At 64.5% G+C, this 21,966-nt stretch overlaps 1 protein-coding gene across 1 annotated transcript in view; it reads left to right on the top strand.

The window, feature by feature from the left end:
* BAHCC1 (BAH domain and coiled-coil containing 1) overlaps nucleotides 1-21,966 on the top strand; it is a 61,908-nt gene that overhangs the window by 8,399 nt on the left and 31,543 nt on the right. Inside the window, 1 exon segment of the mRNA XM_032241363.1 lies at nucleotides 15,852-16,031. Coding sequence (XP_032097254.1) covers nucleotides 15,852-16,031 — 180 coding nt within the window.

Here is a 21,966-nt window from a genome sequence, read left to right as displayed (position 1 = left end):
GCACACATGCTCATACACGCACTCATGCACTCACGTTCATACACGCTCATACACTCATGCACACTCACACCTGCACTCATGCACACACACGCTCACACACGCGCACACACTGTTCACAGGTGGGCCTCGAGGAGTCACACTCCAGTGGCCCCTGGGAAAGCCAGGCTGCCTGGTGACCAGCACAGGCATCTGTCCCCCTCTACGTCTTTCCCACCAGCTCCATCCTCTGGCTCCTGGCTCCTGGCCCCTGGCCACCTGCAGGAGGGAGCAGAGCCCCAGATCCGCTTGACCGTCTGTGGCTCAGTGCCTTCCCCGGCCCACTTCCTGCTGCTGCCCCAGTGTGGACCTGGAACCCGTCTTCGGGCTCCAGCTGAACTTGGCCTTGCCCTTTCCTGAGCTCATGCTTGGCACGAGGGTGTTCCCGTCAAGATCAATTCCAGTGCATAGCGAGTGCCCCAGGGCCGGGTCTGCTTCCCAGCCCTGGCCTGGGGCCTGCCCTGAGCCTGGTCACTCTGGAAGCCACTGCCCGTACAAGTGCTGCTTCCTGTCCCTTGTGGCCACCTCCACCCCAGCCCTCTGTGCTGTGGGTCCTAGAGGTTCCCAGAGGCTTGGCTACCCCACGGCCCACCTGCCTACCACCCCTGGGCTCCCGCCCTACACCCCCAGCTCTTAGCTGCCCCATTACCATGTCTGCCCACTGTGCCCTGCCCACCTGGGGCCTACCCCTGCCCAGCCCTTTGCTTGGGCAGCTTCTACAATTTCCAGTGCCTGCCCCTGCCACCCTGGAGGTCTGATGTTGGAGTCGCGTCCTCTCAGAGCCCCTGTGTGGACCTGCTGTGCACCTAGGTGGAGCAGGGTCCCTGACTGCTCCTTGGCGACCTCTCCCCTCCTCCACGCCAGCTGAGCTGTCCTTGGCAGCAGCACCCCAGGCCTGTAGCCCTTGTCGTCCCCTTCTGTGACCTCCCAGCCGTGACCACCTGCTGGGGTCTGTCCCACAAAGCCTGGAGAAGCCCCTGCCCAGCCCCCCGCTGGCTTGCTCAGGACTAGTGTCTTTCTCCAGACAGCAGACACCTTTTTAGGGGGCTGGAGGGTCCTGAGTCTGAGGGCTGTGTCCTTCCGTCCCTTCCTATCCCTGGAACTGGGCTGAGCCACGCTGGCTTCCCTCTCCTGCCCTGGTGCATGGTGCCCATCCATGCTCGGGTGGCGCGCACAGGCACGTGTGAGTGGTGTGAAGAGCTGTGGTCTTTTCCCTAGGATTTCATCTGCATGCTGGGAAAGATGAACGGTCGACTCTGGGAAAACTAAGGAGGTGGCGGTGGCGAGACGCCCAGCCAGGGTCTCTGGTCTCTTTGTTAAAGATCAAGATGTCCCCCCCGGACTGGCCGATGGCGTGGGGACACTGGCTGCGTGGCCACCTGCCTGGGGACCGTGGCAGCATCCCTGGCCTCCCGGAGCATCTTCAGCTGCCATGGCAGCTCCTGAGGGTGCGTGTGCCACACCATAATGGGCGTCAGAGCCCAGGGCGTTGGCAGATGGAGCTGTCCTGTCCTGATCAGCGGCCACACAAGACGGTGGGAGACAGGAGTCGGGGTGGGGCTCCCGTCCCCCAAGGCTGGTGGAAGGCTGCTTGGAGCCACCCCGTCTGAGTGGCCTGAGACGTGTGTGTGAGTGGAGGAGGAGGCCCACTGCTATGAAGGAGGGTCCTGGAGGGCCAGGCACGGGCACAGGCTGGGGGCCAGGTCCTGTTCATCTCATGGCCCGGGCTGGTGCTGTGAGGCGACTCCTTGATTGTCTACGTGGGGTCAGGGGGGTGTATCTGGGATTGGGAGCAACAGCAGTGGCTTTGTCTGGGTCACAGGGCACTGGAGGGTGAGGAGGGATACCTGGGGAGGGCTGCCCATGGGCCTGCTCCCCTTCCCACCCCCAGAGGGAAATCAGGGGCCGGGGAGAACACCAGTCGTGAACCAGCTCCCTCACCGTCTGCGGCTTCTCCGTCCACAGGCTGGCCCTGTGAGCGCCTCCCCAGCAGGCCGGGCTGTGCCAGCGAGGGGGGCGCCGTGGCACCAGGCCACTCTTGTCCCTGGTGCTGGTCAGGTCGGGTGTGCCAGTGAGCAGGGGTGGAGGCGGGGGCTCTCTGCCTGTCGGGGGGACTGTAAAGCAGGCTGTGCTCCCCCCACATCCGGGGGGTGGCCTCTCATCACACATTCTGTCCCCCGGGGTGGGCCTCTGAGCCCTCTAGGTTGATCCCAGGGCAGGAGGGCTGTGGAGCCATGCCTGGGTCCTTGCTCTCCCTTGTCTGTGTGAAGGCCTGGGGCTCCCCTGCACCTCCTCTCAGGCCCGAGCGGCAGCCCCGCTCTCTGGGGTCACACTCTCTCCTCCTCAGGCCTGCAGCCGTCCTCTGCGTGACCCCATTTATTGCGTGCCCAAAGATGCCCATGTCCTGTGTCTGCCCCGGGCAGAGGCTGAGGGTAGGCATCACCTGGGGGTGCCCGGTGGGGCCCCTGGATGACTCACCACCTCCCCCCCCCCGCTGTTGAGCAGCTCCCCGCCGGCACCTGGCCTGCTCCTCATTTGGCAGCTTCCAAACCCTGAGCCCAGCCAAACAGCAGGAGCTGGACCTGCCTCAGTCCAGGCCCTGAGAGTCAGGCTGGGGAGACAGGAGGCACCAGTGCCCATGGGTGGCAGTGCAGCTGGCTCCATCGGCCGCCACATTCACGGTGGGAGGAGTTGGGGGGAGCGGGGTCCTTGAAGCTGGCAGCCAGCTCCACCCGCCTTCCCTTCCCTCCCTCCCTTTTTTCCTTCCTCCCTCCCTCCCTTCCTTCCCTCCTTTGAGAGGCCTCTCCACCTAGCACTCACGAAGATGGGTGAGCTGCTGGCCACCCGGAGAGGGTGTGGGGTGTCCCAGGGTGTAGGTTCGGGGCATGTGATCCCCTGTGCGGCATCACAGACTTGAGGCTCAGGGGAGGCCTTGGCACAGTCCCCGAGCTCTGGGGCCCCATCCCCGCCTCCCTGGTCTCTGGGCCTTTGCCTCTACCCACACCCTGTACCCCTCAGCCAGGTCCTTCTGGACAAGTCCCTTGCCCCCAGCCCCTGCCCCTCCACACCCTGGTCACTCTCCCTCCAGCTGTGTGCCTGCCGCTGTGTCCCTGCCTGCAAGGGGAGCCCAGCCACAGGACGCATTTGCACTCAGTGTGACACAGGGGCCCAAGTGTGGGCACGATGAGGACAGGACCAGGCCCCCAGGCCGCCTGGTTTCTGGCTGCAGCTGGCGACCTCAGGAGGCCTTGGGGCAGAGCCACCATCCCCGGCTGGTGAGCTGGCGCTGGGGTGGCAGGAAGGAGCCCAGCTCTGTGGTCCCTCAGACACACTGGGTCTCAGAGTCGGACAGCTGCCCCGTCCAGCCAGCCCAGCCGTGGGCCCTGGTCACCCCCAGCCAGCAGGTCGCGCTGTGGGCAGTTTTCCTGGAGGCCAGTCCCGTCTTTGAGAGTTTTCACATCCCTTTGGGTATCCTAAAGTAAAATTTTAATTTATTTTAATACCAAAACTAAATTAAATGAGAATGCATGTTGGGGCAAACCCTTGAGAAGCTCTCAGTGTGTGTAAATGCAGATATAATCGGAACTGGAAACGGCACGTGAGGCCGTCCAGCCCTCGTAACGCGCTGAGTTTGGTGGTAAATTCTTAGCAGAAGTCCAAAGTGCCTAAGTCTGGAGAACCTCAGCTGGGAGGTGGCTGGGTGAATACCCCTGGAAATGCCAAATGCCGGAGGGAGACCTGTGGCTGCAGAGGCCTCGGGGCCTGCCCACACCTCGGTCAGAGACCCCTGGGGCCGCTGGCCTCAGCGGCCCCACTGCAGCCTGTGCTGCTGACTTGCCCACGGGGCAGGTCTGTCCAGAGTTAGCGACTCTCCCTCCTGGCCCTTCCCGTCCCTTCGGTAGGTCTCCTTCTCCGTCCTGGCCCCCACCCCACCCTGTGGCACTGTCTCTTCTCAGTGTGTGAATAGTGGTGTCCTGTCTCACGTTGTCTCAAAGCTCCGCAGCTTCAAACAGCAAACATTGACCCTTTCACAGCTTCTGTGAGTCAGGAATCTGACTCAGGGCCAGGTGCTAGCTGGGGCCTCGGACATCTCCAGACCCAACTGTGGGGGTCCCCTCCCAAGCCCACCATTCCACTGACGTGGGATTCACGCTGACTGCTGACTGGAAGGAGGACAGGACGGAAGCTTGGCGCAGCGGGCGCAGCCTCACCTTGGAGGGGCAGTGGGGGGCTGTCACTTCCACCACATCCTATTCCTAGAAAGGAGCCCAGGGCCCGCCCTCACCCCGGGGCAGTTACGTAAAGGTGAACAACAGGATACAGGGTCATTGGGGCCTTTCCTGACGCCACCTCCAGCAGTCACAGCCTTCCCTACCCCAGCGTGGACCATCAGGACCTGCCCGTGGCTGTGGCTGCCTCCCCTGTGGCCACCAAGCCTTCCCTGCTCTGGCCGCTGGCAGGGGGAGGCCTGCCCTCGGGGGTCTGCCTTTCTTCTGCCCCATGCCCACGGCCTCCTTCCCTGTGACTTGACCAGTGCCAGCCCCAGACTCACTGGAAGTCTCTCTCCCTCTCAGTCTGTTACCCCATGTCCAGTGTGACCCTGGACATCTGAGGTGAGGCTGGCCTTATTCATCCTTCGCCCCTTTTCCTCATCCTCCTTCCCGGCACGCCGCACCACTGTGTCACTCTGGGCTGTGCTCTCCGCAGCAGAGGTCTCTGCACACCCATGGTCGTCCCCACGCCGGGCCAGGGAGTGCGGTCCATGCAGACAGGCACAGTGTCGTCTCGGCACGTGGGAGGTCCATTCCTAGACATCCTGCCCACCGGCGGAGCGGGCTGATCCTGCAGCTGCCACGAGGCTTCAGAGCGCTGCAGCAAGGACCCCAGGCCCTGCGGGAGCGGGCTGCTGGGACCACCTCGGCTTCTGTGGGCTCCAGGCTGGGCTCAGGGTGACAGTGGGTGACCCTGGCATGTTGTGGGCACTCAGCAATGTTCATGAACAAGCGGGTGAGGGTGTCATCTGCATGGGCGCAGGGCTTGCTGTGGGGTGCTGGGGTGTGCCCTCTGGTCTGGGCGGTACTTTCTCCTTCTGTTTCTGTGCCAGCTGCCTGCCCGGGTGGGGTCAGCAGGTGCATCAGGCCCACCGGGCACTCCCCCAGCCCACCTGGGTGCCCTTGGGATGGGGAGCAGGCCATGGCCCTGGCCGGCTGAACCCGCATGGTCAGAGTGGGTCTCCAGACTCTCCAAAGCTGTGGGGGTACCCTTTGGGCCTTGACCCACTCTGGGGAGCCCCAGCACAGCACCCCAGGCCACCTGCCCAGGACCAGCCATGGCCCCCTCGCAGCCCCCCTTGGTGGCAGAGCTGCTCCTCCTGAGGCAGGACCTATTGTGGGCAGGGGCAACAATGTGGGGGCACCGCCTTTAGTGAAGGCCAGTGCCCGGCGCCTTGACCCTGGGGCAAGTCCCATCTGGGTGGCAGAGGCTCAGAAGGGGCTGGTTCTCCCAGTGGTCTGTGAGGCCAGTGGGGGCATGCAGGTGGCCAGCACTGCAGCCCAGACCCCACAGAGGCAGAGCTCGGGCTGCAGGGCCGCGTGCTGAGGGTGCCGGGAGCTGCCGGACGGACCTCACTGGGGCCTTCTCTCCCTTGGGCCTCCCGCCCGGGCCCCAATGCCACTTGGCCAGCCCTGTCCCCCAGTCCTGGAGCCCTCTGCTAGGCTGGCCGGTGCGGGATCCCTGCCTGAGCAACCCGCTCACCCGCTCACCTCAGAATTCCGAAACACCGAGTTTTCACCTCAAAAGGGTGAGGTGAAGAATAAGACGAACAAGATGACCACGTGTGTCGTGAGGACGCGGGGCCATCGGGAGGACATGCTGTGGCCGCCACCCCTCGCGGGCCAGGAAGGACTGAGGGTCCCTGGAGTTCACAGCCTCACCGCATGTCCTCAGAGCCCAAGGCCTGGGACAGGGTGAGGCTGGGGGTGGGGGTGGAGGCACCCCGGGCCCCGCGCTGCTGGCTCGTGTTGCTGCCGCGCTGTGATACGCTGCTGCCCGTGCGTTCCCTGCATCCCGGGGTGGTCTCATCTCCCCACCCTGCCCTGTCGCGTGCCCACCTGGCCAGCCGTCCTCACCACGGCGCTGTGCTCTGCACGTTTGTTTCAGATTCCCATCAGAGCCCTTCCCGCCCTAGGCCCCCTTCCAGAACCACCCAGATGCTGCGCAGGGGGCTGGGGACTGACCGGGGCAAGGGGGCCGGAGGAGGGTGCCCAGCCGGGTGACCTTGCCCTCTAAGACGTGTCTGCTGGCAGCTTCCTGGTTCCTTTCTCTCCTTCACCCATCTCGGACCCTGGGTTTGCCGGGAGCCCATGCCCAGCTCTGTGCCACACAGCCGGGACAGGTGTGCTCAGCCCCTCGGGGTTGCAGCAGTGGTGGGGGACGTTGGTTGTGAAGGACAGCAGGCTGTGCTTTCCGGAGGTGGCTGCATGTGAACCAAGCCCTGAGAAACAGCTTGGCCAGGGCCATCCATCCCCCTGGAGGGGAGCAGGGATGTGAGGCCCCACGCGGCCGGAGCCAGCTGTACCAAAAGCAGTAGGCTGGGAAGTAACAGAAAGTGCCACGTTGGTGGGGTCAGGCCTGTGCCCTTTCAGCCTACAGCGACCTGAGCCAGCCCCAGCCCCCACCCAGCCCTTCCTGGGATACTGCAGCCTGGGCCAACCTCAATTTGGGAGTCAGGCCCTTCACACCGGGGCAGGAGTGACCGGAACCCTCTGGGTGGCGGGTGGAGCTCTCCTGGCTGACACAGCCCCCACCACACGGGGCGTGGTGGCCACAGTGTGTGCGACTGCTTCTGTTCCCTGACCTACCCCCAGCCCCGCCGAAGCCCACACAGGCCAGCATCTCTCTTCCCTGGGAGCAGGGACCCCAGTTACAGGGGCTGCGACTACCCACAAAACCATCATGGATGGCCCAGGCTGGCTGTGGGCAGAGCACCCCACCGTGCCAAGGAGATGGCAGGCCTCACACCTCCAGGCAGGCCAGGCTGGGAAACAGAGAGAGAGTGGGTGTGTGTAAAAAGCAGAAGTGTGTGTAACAAGGGGGTTTGTGTGTGTGAGTGCCCACAAGGATGGGTGTGTATGTGCGTGTCCATGAGGCTGGGGGGTATGTGTGTGTGTTTATGATGAGGAGGTATGTGTGTGTCCATGAGGATGGGGTGTGTCCATGAGGAGGGGTGTGTGCGTGTGTCCATGTGCATGTGTGTGTGTGCACAGCATGTGTGTGTGTGTGTGCATGTCCACAAGGCTGGGTGAGCACACAGGAGGGTCAGAACCTGCCCCCTGGCCACCCCGCCCCTGCACCTGCCTCTGCCCGCCCTTGTCCAGCTGCTCTGGCATGGAGGCGGTGTCACTGATGTTGCCAGTGTGGGCCAGGTGGCAGGAGGAGGAGAGGCTCGTAGCCAGCACTGTGGCTGGTCCACTTGCAGGACAGCGGGGCCAGTCAGCAGGACCACATGGATTGGGACACAGGGCCACCCAGAACACTGGAGTCTCCCCATAGCCAGCTCAGTTGGGGCTCATCCTGTGGCCGGTGTCCTCGGGCAGGTCCTGCGTCCACATCCATTGCCCTGTGTCCCCTCCCTGTTCACAGCTGAGACCGGACATGTCCAGGGGCAGGGCAGGGGCGGGGCCCCGGTTGAAAGGATAGAGTACAGAAGGAGAGGGTGGGTGTCCACATGGTGTCCGCTGCTCTTTGGGGACCCGTGGGCTGTGGTGGATGCCTGGGCTGGCGCGGGCGTGCGTGTGCCCCTGACACTTTCACGGGGGTCAGTCTCCCAGCAGCTGGCTCTCTTGATAGCGGGATGGGAAGTGTTCGGTTTGGCGGAGGAGACTCGTCCAGCTGGGGTTGCGGCGGCGCCAGGGGAGTGGCTCTGACCACCCTGTTTGCCTTCCCACGCCCCTGGCCGACCGCCCCATGGCCCTCAGGAGTGTCTTGGGGGCAAGGGGAGGTCCTGGCTACCTGCCCGCCCAGGAGAGCCGGTGAGAGGCATGGGAGAAGGTGTGAAGAACTGGAGAAGCAGAGAGGAGCCAGCCTGTACCGCCCACGGCCCCCACCATGGCCTCTCTGAGTCACTCAGCGCAGAGCTCTCTCCGGAGGGAGACCGAGGGCAGCCCGTGGGGAGCGTTGGCCTCCCCGCCCCCTGTCCTAGCCAAAGGGCTAAATTTACCCTTTTAATGAGAACCAGACGTACATCCGATTTTCCTTTTCTTTTATTAGTTCTGGGCTGTCGGTGGCTAAGCCCATCCCCTGCCATCGTCACCTCCCAGCCGTTTCCACGCCGGCTGGGCCGGGACACGGCAACCGCAGAGTTTTCCTATTAAGGCCTGAGCGATGCTTGCCTCTGGGCCAGCTCAGGCTTCTGGAAGGTTCTCCTGAGCCAGCCAAGGGGCTTCCCGGGTGGCATGCTGCTTTCCTGGGCGAGCGCCCCCCTGCAGGCTGCCCCATCCCGGCCGGGCCTGGGTGTGTGTTCCTGGCGTTCCTCCAGCCCCTCCCTCACCCCTCCCCCGCCGATTCGGGCCTTTCACACCGGTTCTTCTCTGTGGCTCTTCTCTCCCTGTGCCTGCCTCAGCCTCTGCTTCCTGTCCAGCCTCCTTCAGGGAGCTGTAGAGGGTGGGGTGGCTTGGTGGCCCCGTGAGGCCAAGGCGCCCCCAGACACTTCCAGGGCAGAAGAGGCGACGCTAGGCTGCTTCCCAGGGCTCAGACCCCACGTCCCGCCAGAGGTGGAGGGAGCCGTGCTGGACAGACGCACCTCTGCTGGCAGCAAGTGTGCGGTCTGGAGGGGCCGCCCCAGATCTGGACAGTTTGTGGGCCCTGGAGAGGGCTCCAGGACAGCCTGAGGGACGCCAGCACCTGCTTCTCCTCAGTGGAGAGGAGCTGGGCCTGGCCACATGGCCTGCTGGCTGCCCCCAGGGGCCACTTTCAGGTCTAGGATCTTACTGCCCCAGGAGAGGCAGATCAGAACTGAGCAGCTGTGTGGGGTCGGGGACTGGTTCCCAGGCAGCGGAGGGGGCTGGGGGTGCCGGAGCCGAAGCTAGAGGCTCAGGTTCCCATCCAGCACGAATGGGCCCAGGCATGCCCCGACCCAGGGCAGCTGTTCATCCCAGTGCCCCTTCCATGCCACCTTGGGCATAGCAGAGGCCAGGAGTCTTTGCCAGGGTTCAAGCCAGTAAGGGGGTAAGTCTGGTGGAGGCCTGAGCCCTGGGAAGCAGCATCTTTAGAATGTGCCCAGCTGACCGAGAACGGAGTCTGCTGAGGTGCACACCCAGACCTGTACGTGTGTGCAGGCTCTCAGCGCAGGGCATGCGGCATAGTTAGCAAGGCGAGACCCACGAGTCTCACACACAGTCCCTCCGCTGCCTCTGCCTGCACGCAAGTGTGAGCGTGGGCGAGTGTGTGGGCGAGTGTGTGTGTGCGAGAATGAGTGCGTGAATGTGAGTGTGTGCGAATGTGTGTTCGTGTGAGTGCCCGCAAGTGTGAGACGCACCCCGCATCATCCTGGGCCTGGGCCGCTGGTGATTGTGGCTGGGGCGGGGGAAGCATCGCTGGGCTCTCTCTGGGGGTTGAGCCTGCAGTCACCTGCACACCAGCGTCTGCACACCTGGGGAGGTGGGGACTGGGCCTCTAGCCTTGCCGCGGCAGCTTCAGGTCTCCTGGTGGGGGCCGTGGTCCCAGAGTGGCCGCTCACCGCAGGACCGGGTCCCCCTACCCTGCCGCTCACTCTTTTCCTCTAGTCAAGTGGTCAGATGCTGTATCCCTGCCTCCAGGCAGGCCAGCCCTCCCTTCCTATCCATGCAGGAACCTGTGAGGGCAGCGTCCTCCCCCCAGTTCCCGGAATGAGGAATGCGGGGCAGGGCCAGCGAGGGACTGCTCCTTCCTCCCTCCTCTCCTGTGCTGCTCCCTTGGGGGCCTGGCTCGTGGGAAGGGTGCTTGGGACCGCCCATCACGCCGTTCCCAGCCACTCCCAGTGTCTTGGGGGAGACCAAGGGACAGCCCCAGGGGAGCCTGGTGTCCCCAGGCTGGGCGGGCCCTGTGGGGGGCGGGGAAGGCGTGGAGCGGAAGCCCCGCCGAGGGAAGAGGGGCGCCTGAGCGGGCGTGGGTGGGGGTGGGAGCTGGCTCGGGCGGCAGGCGCAGCCGCCAGCCTCAGAGGGGAGCCCATGCCAGCAGCCCGGCAGCTGGGCTTCCGGAAGCAGCGGGAGCCGGGAGCCTGGGAAGGGCCTCGCTGTTTCTCTGGAGCGGCCGCCATCTCAGCGAGACTTTTTCTTTTTTTTTTTTTTTTTTTTTTTTTTTTTTTTTTACAACCCATTTCACAGTTTCCAGAAAAGGAGGATGCCGTCTCGGCAGCTCAGTTAACTCAAAACAAATGCTTGCTCTGCCGGCTCCGCGCCCGCTTCTCCCGGCTCCCGGGCCCTGCCAGCCTCTTGTCCCCTCTGCCTTCAGGCAGGCCCCACAGGGCGGAGCAGGGTCAGTCTGGCAGGAGAGTGGGGTGGGGAACCGTGGGCACCTGGCCCCCTGGTCGTCCAGGCCCAGCTTCTGGTGTGTGTGTCCTGAGGACCCCGGGTGGGGCCGATGGAACGGTGGGTGGCACAGACCCATGTGGGGGGAGCGGCTCTCCTCGGAGCCCTGGGCTCCAGCATGCTCTGTACCCCAAGCTGCCCAGCACGTGCTGACCTTCTTGGCCATGGCAGGGGGCCTGGCAGACAGGTTGGCAGGAGGCCAGCTCCCATGGGCCATCCTGGCCACTTAGGGCCACCTGAGCCGCAGCCCATGTGGCCTGCCCCCAACGGCTGTGTGCCGGCCTCCCCACCCAGCCGCCCCGGGCCAGGCTCAGTGGGCATTGGGATCCCAGCCCAGCTGTCGTGCAGCTGTTCCCCAGCCCTCCTGCTGCTGGTCTGCCCTGGGTTAGCAGCTGCCTCCTGGTCTTGTTGGCTGGACCTTGGGCGCCCGGTCACACTGGCCTCCCAGGGATTGGGCTGTGCCCGAGGACCTGAGCCACCTAGGGGGTGGCCACAGCCCTCCTGGCATTGCCGTCTCCCGAAGCGGTTTCCTCAGCTAGCTGGGTGCCTGAGCCAGGCCTCTGCGGTGTCTAGGTAGACCTAGGTTGGTACTAGGGCTGGGGCCAGAGCCTGCCGTGGCTCTGGAGTTGGGGGAAGGGCGCCTGCCACAGGCCAGTGTGCAGTCCTCGGTGGACCCCACAGATACCATGTGCAGCCTACTGGTCCCTTCCCCAGGAAAATCCTAAACCCGTACTGCCTCCCTCCCTGTGATGAGGGCTGATGGAAGCCTGGCGGAGCGGCCCCAGGCAGGCTCTGTGCAGGGCCAAGGTGCCCTGACTGTGCTCACGGGCAGGGACGGGATAGCCTTGGTGGGGACAGGCCTTGTTCAGCCCCAGCAGAGCACTTGAGGCTACAGGCCTGGACCAGCCACCTAGACTGGGTCATGCCCCATCTCATACCAGCCCCATGGTGGGTCCATGACCCTGGAGCATGGTGGCACTAGGTCACGTGAGTCTGAAGCCCCAGGCAGGGGAGGTGCCACTGCAGGCAGTGCCAGGATGGGGTGCTTGGCTTGAGGAGGCCTAGGCCAAGACCCATTCCCTGGACCCCCAGCTGCCTCCGTCTGGGCTGGTAACCACAGCACTTGGTAAACAGGGACTGTGCCAACAGGAAAGAGCCCTCAGTCCGGTTCCTGGCTGGCCTTGGCTACGTGGTCTGGCCCTGGTTGGAGCCCAGGCAGCCGAGGCACAAGCTCTGTCTGGGGCTGACTGCTGGTCGGCAGGCGGGGGCTGGGGAGGTGGCAGCCAGGTCTGCCCATGGCTCAGCTGGCCAGTGGCATTGCCACCCCAAACTCCTGGAGGTGGCAGTAGAGGCGTGATGCTCTGTCCTGGGGTTTCCTGGGCTCCTCAGGCGCTTGATGGGGTAGGGAAGGCCTCAGGTGGCCCGCAGCCCCCTCCCCGTCACTGGCAGGGGTCACCACAGTAATGACCACCTGCCAGGGTCTGCAGAATCTGCTGTTGAGTTTCAAGCCAAGGCCAGGACAGCAGGGGAGAAATTCACCCCTTTAAGCATCTGAGAGACCCCAGCCATTTGCACGCCCAGCCTGGGCAAGGGTGTAGGGCAGAGGCACTTTCACCCGCATGGTTCTGCCTTCAAGGTGCTGGCCTGCTCAGTGGCAAGTAAGAAGCCCTGGCCACCGCTGCCGCCATGAGCCAGCGTTGCCAGAGGCCACCCCAGTCCCCTTGTGGGGGTTGGTGGGGTCTCATGGTAGGCTCAGTGCCCAGGATGCCTGCATGGAATTGAGTGCAGCGTGCCATGTGACACTGAAGTGTCTGTGCACCTGTGCCCAGAGGGGGTCCCAGGATGCTCGTTTGATGCCCTTGGGGGTCTCAGGGGGGGTCTCCATTCCACTCTTGTGCTGTTTCTTTTTGGGGCTGGAGTCTCACTGTCACTAAGGCTGGAGTACAGTGGAACAATCTCGGCTCACTGCAACCCCCGCCTCCCGGGTTCAAGCCATTCTCCCACCTCAGCATCCTGAACAGCTGGGATCACAGGTGTGCACCACCACGCCTGGATACGTTCTGTATTTTTCGTGGAGACAGGGTTTCACCGTGTTGGCCAGGCTGGTCTTGAACTCCTGACCTCGTGATCCACCACCTTGGCCTCTCAAAGTGCTGGGATTACAGGTATGAGCCACCGTGTCTGGCCTCTCTTGTGCCCTATTACCTGAGCTTATTATGGTGAAAATGCAAAGCTGTGATGTTGGTATGCCAGGGAGACAGCAATCCAATGGCTCGTTCTCAGAATGAAAGAGGGAAGAGGAGTGAAAAAGACCTCCATGTCAGCGGCCCTGGCTGACTGGGCACAGACAGCACTTCGGGGCCCCCAGCTTGGCCAGGGCTGATCAGGCATCAGGGAGGAGCTGGGCTGGGGCGCCTGTCCCATTCCCTCTTATTTCCCAGACTCTGGGGCCACGGACCCTTCCTTGATGGGGGCTCAGATAGGGCACCACAACAGGGGTCCCCAAGTCCAGAGACAGGCTGGTGGCCCACTGAGGGCCCTGTGGGACAGGAGGGTGTGTCCTGCCCCTGCCTGCCGTGGTGTGGGAGAGCCCAAGGACGGGGTTCTCAGGCCGGGATCTTGGAGAAATCCCTTCTCCAGACCCAGCTTTTGGACTCAGTTGCTTCCCACCATCCCTGGGAGGAAGAGGCGGGAGGGACTTCCCTGGGAGGGTGTGGGGGCGGGAAGGCCGGAGGGACTTGAGGCGGGCCTGGGCGAGGCAGCGGCAAGCTTCCAGCTCCGAGGGGAGCCCACACTCACCCCACAGGCATGCCCCAGGGTCCCCAAGCGGGGGAAGCCAACACTTCCCTTCCCAACCCAGAGTCCCCTCCCTGGCCGCCAGGCCTGTGGTCTGGCCCCGTCCCATGTCAGTCCCAGTCCTGTGGTCCGGGAAGCCCCTGGCTCCGGGACACCCTCACCCCCTGCCCTGAGCCTGGGTTCTTTAGCTGGCTCTTCCTCTCCACCCACCCACCCGCCACAGAGACCAGCTCAGCCCACGCCCCCGCCAGCACTCACAGACCCTTCTCTGCTGCCGTGACTGGGAGGGGCCCCTTGAGTCCCCACGGCCACATTCACACACAGGAGGGGAAGGGGCCTGGGAACTGGCGCCGCACAGCAGGACCTCGCCAGGGCCCTGCAGGGTAGCTCCCCCCCAGCCCCCCAGGCCCCACCGCCTCTGCTGAGTCACCTCATGTCTGGGAAGTTCCCAGGGCCAAGCCAGGCTGGATGAGGCATCAGAAATTCACAAATTCCCCCTGCCTCCTGGGCCAGGGAACGGTTGTCCTGACTCACCTCAGGCTGGGCCCCTGCAGACCCCTACTAGCCCCACGCTCAGCCTCACGTCCCCGTTACCTGAGGCAGCAGTGGCTACCCTGGTCCCTGAAATGGTCCCAGGCCAGGCTTGCTGCCCGTGGGATGGAGATGACAAGGTGCCAGGGCGCCTGGCAGGGGTGGGGGCCGACCAGTGTCAGCCCCAGACCACCCACGGAGCAGCGGGGCCGCGAGTGCAGAAATTTCCGTGCGCTGTGTCCTCCGTGAGCAGGAGTTGGTAGCCATGGCAACCCAAGGAGGCTCCCTCAGCCTGGCCTTGGCCGCTGGACTTCGGCAGAGTGGGGGCGCAGCTGAGGGGCCATAAGCGAGGTTGCAGGTGGGCCAATGGGCCGGGAGAGCCGGGCTGGACGGGGCCCTTTGGCCTTGCCATTTCCCGCACTCAGGTGCAAGGGGAAGTGCTGGGTGTCCCGGCCATGCCCAGGAAGGAGCCTCTCGCTGGCCCCACCTGACCCAGAGGTGAGCGCCATCTGCAGCTCTGTGCTAGCCCGATCAGGGCCCAGCCCCAAGGACTCTGAAGGGATTTTGGGAGTGGATCCGTCCTCAGCGCCGCCCTTCCTTCCTCTGTCTGCTGTCCTCAGCCTTCCCCCGGTTCTGTTTCTCCCTCCGCTGGGACTGGGGCACTGCTGTCTGACACGTCAGTTGGTTCGGCCTGGGAAGAGGGATGAAGACCCCACTCGGGAGAAAGAACAGCTCCTCTCAGTGCTGCCTGGAGGAGCCAAGACTGCGTGGAGCTGACATAGGGCCTGTGGCTGGAGCCCTGCCCACCCTGGTGCCTCGTGTCTCCTTGGCCCTCTTGGCAAGCATGCTGGCAGTTCGCCAGTGTCTAAGAGGCCATGGAGCTGCCCACCACTGTGGGCTGAGAGAATCAGGGTGCTCCCGCTATGAAAAGGAGGCCCATACACAGGGCGGTGTCTTCCCCAAGGTCCTAAAAGTGGATTTGGCAGAGTACTCCGCACCTAGTTGGTGGTGGCGGTGGTGTTCGTGGTGATGATGGTGATGGTGCTGGTCCTGGTGACTGTGTTGATAACGATGGTGATGTTGCTGGTGGTGACGGTGGTGATGGTGACGGTGGTGGTGGTGACAGTGGTGGTGGTGACGGTGGTGGTGTTTGTGGTGATGGTGACGGTGGTGGTGGTGACGGTGGTGGTGTTTGTGGTGGTAGTGACGGTGGTGGTGGTGACAGTGGTGGTGTTTGTGGTGATGGTGACGGTGGTGGTGGTGATGGGTAATGTGGTTATTGATGATGATCGGCGCAACGGTGGTTGGTGCCGAGGATAGTGATGTGGTTGATTATGATGGTGGTTTGTGGAACTGGTGGTGGTATGGTTGGTGATGGTGGTGGGTGGTGTGGTTGGTATTGTGTGGTGGTGGTGATGTGGTTGGGGGCGTGGCGGTAAAGGTGATGTAGTTGGTAGTAATGTGGTTGATGGTGGTGGTGGGCCATGTGGCTGATGGTGATGTGTGATGTGGTTGGTGGCGATAGTGGTGGGTGATGTGGTTGGTGGTGGTGGTGGCGTGGTTGGTGGTGATGTGGCTGGTAGTGGGTGATGTGGTTGGTGGTGATAATGGTGGATGATGTGGTGGTGGTGGTGGTGGTTGGTGGTGATGTTGTGACAAAGATGACATTCTTGGATTTTGCAACAGCAGGGGGTGTCAGTACCAGGGCACCTGAGCCACCGAAAGACTCAGGACCCCGAATGTGGCTGTCAAAGGCATATGTGGGTAGCTTTTCCCACCATCAGCTTCTTGAATGTTTAAAGACAAAGGCTCCAGGGGAGTTTGGGGCTGAGAGTCCCCTGTGGAGAAGGGCTGTGGTGTTGCCCCTGCCTTGAGCACACCCTCAGAGCTGCCCCCAGACTCACTCTTGCCCTGTGTCCACAGCCAGCAGCCGCCTGATGGGAAGTTCTCCAGCCTCCTCTTTCATGGGCAGCTTCCTCACCAGCAGCCTGGGCTCGGCAGCCTCCACGCACCCCAGCGGCCCCAGCTCCTCCCCGCCTGAGCAGGCCTACCGCGGCTCCCACCCCGCCACCTCCCAGATCTGGTTCTCCCACTCCCACGAAGGTAAGTTGGTGGACTGGGCTCCCAGCAGTGCCCTGGTGGCCAAGAGACTGACCCTGGTGCCCAGGCTAGGGGCAGGTGAGGGGCTCCCACCAGGACAGTGGGAACCTGGCCAGTGGGCGTTGCCAGGCACTCTCTGGTGAGGCCCCCTCCCTGCTGAGGAAGCCCTTGGGGAGGCAGCGATCGGTTGGAAACAGGGGCGGCCTGTTGGGCCGTGGTCCTGGCCAGATGTGTGCTCCAGATGGGCAGCAAGGGGGAAAGTGGGGGCCAGGAGGGACTCTGGGGAACTGAGAAAATGTGGAGCCCAGCTGGACTGGCCGCACCCTCACCGTGGCCGCGCCCCACGTCCCCAGACTCTGGGAGGAGGGCTCCAGATGTACCAGTGGCGGGGTGGCGGGGCCGGGCAGGGGGAGCTGTCAACACACAGGCTGCCACCCTAGGGCCTGGCCCAGGACAAAGAGTTCCTCCTAGGCCACCTGCCTCCCCGTGGGACACAGCCCTGGGCATGAAAGCACACAGTAGGCCCCTCACCAATACTGGCTACTCTCAGACTGCCTGGCTGGCAGGAGGCCCCTGGAAGCCCCCATGGCCTTTCCCTGGCAGGGCACCCCTGCTTGGCTCCCCATGTTGCCCAGACCCCTTGCCCTGTGGCGTAGGCAGCAGCCCTGGCCCCCATGCCCCTGGCCCCACAGTTGCTGGTATTTCCTCGGCCACCCCAACCCCATGGCGTGGGAAGGGTTAAGCCCCCGCGGCTGGCACGCGGAGAGGTAACTGCAGTTGGCAGCAGGCACACAGGACTCTCCGCTCCTGGCACCCAGCACTGCCGTAACTCAATGACTGCTGAGCGGCGGGCGTCGTGTTTACAGAGCGCCGCGGACCCACACACCGCGCCGCCGCCCTGTTCCAGGCAGGGAGATTAGCACCCGGCACTGCTGGAAGCAGAGAAACCTCTCTTTGTGCAACAAGAAAGGGGCTGTTTTCCAAACAGAACAGGTGACGAGTGAGGGACAGTTGCTGAAATTATCTGGGCTCTCGGCGCAGGGTGCACACGTTGGGCAGGCGGTAAGGCGCAGCCTCTTCCCGGGTGCAGGGGACGCCGCTGCCTCGGGGCGAGGTGGGCGGCATGGGGTCCTCAGCCCAGGCTCGCCTGCCTCTTCCTCCCGCCCCTGTGCTCCTAGTGGCCTCCTAGAGGGGAGACCAGGCTGGCCATGGCTCCTGGGCTGGCCGTGGGGAACTCGCCTTCCCGGCTCCTACCCCCCCCCCGCCTCAGCCTTTTGTGTCTGTGGGCAAACGCCCCGGCCAGCCGTGGCATCTGGCTCCCAGGATGTCTGCAGGGGGGAGGAGGGTGGCCTGGCAAGTGGGGAGCAGGAATGGGAGGCCTGTGGCAGCCGCAGCAAACCACCTGCAACAGATGCAACGGCCGTGCCTGGCCCCGGCCCAGCTGCAGGTGCCCAGACCCACCCGGCCAGCTGACTTGGTTTCCCTCCTGGCAGTGGTGGCCCCTAGTCGGGGTCCAGAGTGGCACTAGCCCATCTCTCACACCGCACCAGAAGAGAGCCCGTACCCCACCCCCTCTGCCCACCCCGGGGGACCCCACCAGCAAGGAGGGCCGTTTGTGGGTAGCGCCACCTGCCTTGGCGCCCCTGGCCTGCCCTTCTGGGAGCTGCTCCGAGGGCGAGCGTGTGGTGGCCCGCAGGCAGGCAGCACCCATAACGGCTTCCAGACACTCACTTCCCTTCTCACTAACGGCTGCCTGGGCAGACCTGCCCACATCCCACCCGGGACCCCTACCAGCCTTCAGCCCCTCACACCACCCAGCATCAGCCGGTTCCATCTGCCCCCGAGCCCTGAGAGCTCCCGGCTGAGTGGAGGCCAGTGTCCGGCCACAAGCGTCTGCAGGAGCGCCTGGTGTCCAGGCTTCTGAGCCTCTCCCATCTGCGTCCCAGGGAAGCAGCTCTTCCGGGCAGGGGTGGCCTGAGCAAAGGAGGACAGTGCCTGCAGTGCCCCAGCTGTGGCAGGCCAAGGAGGTTAATCTGTCCACCCCGCTGGGCACCTGGCACCCAGCTGGGCGAGCTGCATCTCCCCCCGTCCATGTCAGGTGGGGTGGACACGAATGTGGGGCAGGGACCAGGTGGACAAGCACAGATGGAGGCAGACAAGGGGACTGGGGCATGGTCTCTGAGCCACCCGCCTGGGCCCCAGAATGCAGGCCCCCCCAGGGCTGAGAAGGGGCGAGGGTAGGAGAGTGCCCTGAGGGTGGCAGAGCCTCCAAGGCCACACACCTGTGAGGCCGGTGCCTCCGCCTCCCTGCGCCTGCACAGCTTTCAGTTCTGCTGCCCTGCCCCCCGGGATCCCCTCCCCTGGGGGTTCCCCGCCACTCAGCCGTGCTCCCCGACAGGCGGACAGGCCGCATGGAGCTGCCGCACTGTGAGCTGAGCGGCAGAGGCCAGGGCGGGCGGGCCGGGGTGAGAGGCTGGCTGGCTGCCCGGGCAGCGTGCCTGGCTGCTAGTTTGACGGGGTGCCAGCTGGCTCCCCATACGCCGGGCCTGTTTCTGTGCCGTGTGTGTTCAGGGGGAAGGGGAGTGAGGTGGGCGGGGGGCACGCGGCTCGGCCGGAGCGTGAGGGCCTCCCCGGCAGGCACAGCAGGCTGCCTGGGCGGTCTGCCTCGCCCACGTTTCCTTACAGTGGCCCAGGATGGGCGGGAGGCAGGTGCCCTGCCCAGCCTGTCTACCACCCCTCCCCAGCCCAGGGAGGCCAGAAAGGGGCAGGCCAGTAGGAACCCAGGTTGGGGTAGCCTCAGGAACCCCCCACACCGGGCGGGGCCTCCTCTCTCCCCATCTGCAGGGCCCCAGGGGGGAAGCCCGGGGTGCTGCAGAGGCAGCCTGGAGCTGGAGGAGCCGCCCCAGAACATCTGGCCCGGGCAGAGCCCGTCTGTTCCGCTCCGCGCCTCCTGGCCCGCAGGCTCACCCAAGGCTCGGGTTCCCGCCAGCAGTGGGCCTCCCTGGGGCTTGGGGTGGGGGCGGGCAGCGGAACTGGCCAGGGCAGAGGTAAGCTCCTGCTGGCCAGCCAGTCCTGGGTGGGTGAGAGTGGGGGTGGGGACAGGCACAGCTGGTCCCATTGTCGGCAGGTCCGGCCCCCTCCCTCCCCACCGCGCCCCCCAGCTGCCTGGTGGGGACCACCCACAGGTCCAATGAAAGGGGATTCTGTTCCTGGGGGGCTCAGCTGGGAAGGGGAGGGGGTGGGGGCTGCTGAGCTGCCTGCTGGGGCCACTTATGGTCTCTTGTGCCGCCTGGGAGGGCCATCGGTCACACGCACAGGCACTGACTGTCCACCTGGCTGGCTCTTGGTCAGAACCATGCTCCCTCAGCAGCCACTTCTCACAGGGTCTGGCCACTTCCAGGGAGGCCACTTTTCACCGGGCCTAGCCAGCTGGGCGGATTCACTTCTCACCGGGCCTGGCCAGCTTTGGCGGGAGTCGGGGGGCACTTCTCACTGGACCTGGCCAGCTCTGGAGCGGGGACATTTCTCAGTGGCCAGCTCTGGTGGGGGCACTTCTCAACGGGCCTGGCCAGCTTTGGGGGTGGGGGGCTAGGCTGTGCACGCTGAGTGCGCCCTGCTGTCGGAGCCCCACAGCTTCCTGCGTCCTGCCAGCCACCCCCTGCCCTCTCTGTCCCCTCGGAGGTCTCAGGACTCTCGTGTGCTTCTAGGGGTGAGCAGGAGCCAGGACCGCATCTGTTTGAGGGACACACCTCTGAGGGCACAGGTCCACCTGCCCCGAGTGCCCTCAGGTGCTGGGGCCCTAGCTCTGTCCTTCCCGTGATGCCTGCCCGGGACCTGCCGCTTCCTCCCAGACTGTTGGCAAATCCTTCCTCTCCTAGCCACGGTTTCCTTGGTGGCTAAAACGGCCTCTTGATCTGTTCCCCACAGGCCCGCTGACCACCCCAGCACTGAAGTTTCTACCTGATCTCACATCCATGGCAGGGTTCCCTGGCCCTGCCCAGACCTGCCGTCCCCTTCCATGTACGAGGGAGAGCTGAGGCAGTGGGGACAAGCTGACTCCCTGGGATGTGAGGGACAGCGTGGGCGTCCCAGCATGGAGGTCCCATGTGGGGATGGAGGGGCCCTACCAGGCATGCCATCTCCTGCCAGCTTCTCGTAGCCAGAGGGAGGCTGTCCCATCTAGGCCTGTGACCCTTCCAGAGGCGTCCTGTGGCTTTCCGGAGCCAGCCCTCCCGCACCTCACCGTGGCCCACCCTGCCAGGGTCCCAGCCTCCCATCCCCACTGGAGTCTGCCCTCGAGCCCTTGGCAGTCCCCAACCCCCAGCCTGCCGAGACTAAGAGCCCCGTGTTGACAGCCTGGCTAAGTGCTGCCCGTCACTGTTGAGGGCAGGGTGGTGGCCAGCACCCAGGTCCACACCTGGCAGAGGGCTGCACAGGGTGGCTGGGGGTAGGGGCATCCCAGGTGGCAGAACCTGAGCCCCGGGGAGGTTGGGGAGATGCCCAGCCCTGGTTTGGGTAAAGGGCCAGCCAGGTTCCTGCACCTGCAGGGCTCCCAGGGCCAGCCCTGGCTCGAGGTTGGACAGGATGACAGCCCTTGTGTCATGACCTGCCCTGGGATGGCCCCTGCTTCCTCCTGGCAATGTCGCACTGCACAGTGGCACTTGCTCCCATTTTACAAGTGAGGAAGCTGAGGCTGAGGACTGTGTGTGACTGAGAGCATGTCCCCTCATCCCCTCACTGCGCTCTGGGCTGCCGGGCTTTGGAGTGACGTCCCCTCTGCCCCGCAAGACCCTGCTCTCCCAGAGCCAGGGACTCAGCCAGGGGCTTGGAGTAGAGGCTGCTCTGGGATCCAGGGGGCTGCACCCGCGCCCTTGCCCACACCCAGGCACCGCAGAACAGGGTGGGACAGGGCAGGGGGGAGGGGAGAGGTCTCCACAGACCCAAAGTTGCCTTAGCCTCCATGCCACATGCCCAGTCTCAGTTTCCCCATCTGCCAGCCATACCAGTGAGAATAGCTGTTCAGATGCCATGGGATACAGGCACAGAAAGCACCTTCTCCCTCCCGTGTCCTGTGGTGGTTGTCCAGTGCTGGGACCAGAGGCCTTGGTCACCAGGGGTGGGATTCAGCCCTGCTGGGCTGACATCCCTGCACCTGACTGGTGGGGTGCAGCTGTCTCCTGCATGCCTGTGTGTGGGGCAGGCTGGTGGTGTGCCCGTGGCCCCAGGTGCAGTGACAGGCAGGTCAAGGACGCTGCCTGCAGAACGTGAGGAAGCTTCTGGTGGGCAGGCAGGAGGGAGTTCCTGGCAGCCAGAGCTGCTGTCCAGGGTGCCGGTGAAGGCTTCTAGCTCCACACTCTGAGGATTAGCTGTTTCCTCCCCTGGCTCGAGGATGGGCCCCAGCCCTGGACCCACCCTCCCCCCATCCCCAGGGAGGCCGCACTCCTCCCTGTGGGGTTGGTGCCTGGATCGTGGGCAGGCTGCCCGCTGCATACATTCTAGAGGCTCCCCTGGGAACCTGGCCCCTGCCCCCACTCTTTGCCACCTTGCTCCGCCTGGGAGCAGACGGAGCTGGCCAGGCCCGCACCTGAGGCCAGTGCCCCACAGGCCTGTGGATGGGGAAAGGGCTGAGCTTCCAAAGCCTCAGGAGGCCCCGGGGATTGGGCACTCCAGCCCCGAGAAGGAATCTGCCGTCCCCCCACCAACCACTTGTGTCCTGGAATCAGCACTTTAAAACAGCCTGGACGCCCGGGGGTCTGCCCACCTGGGTGAGCGGCCCGCAGGGGCAGCCAGGGTGTTCGGCAGAGAGCTGGTAGGACAAGGGAAGGGACCGCTGCAAGGTGATTCCTTTCAGGTCCTAGAGCAGGAATGGGAAGTGCCTGTAGCCGAGGCCACCACCGAGGCCCCTCCTGTGTCCAGGGCAGGTGTCACAGTCCACCGA

The sequence above is a fragment of the Sapajus apella genome, unplaced genomic scaffold (assembly GCF_009761245.1).
Source record: "Sapajus apella isolate SASKATOON/1434 unplaced genomic scaffold, GSC_monkey_1.0 scaffold48, whole genome shotgun sequence".
Lineage (NCBI taxonomy): Eukaryota > Metazoa > Chordata > Mammalia > Primates > Cebidae > Sapajus > Sapajus apella.
Note: the sequence above shows the minus strand (reverse complement) of the source record. Positions and strands in the feature narration are given on the sequence as shown.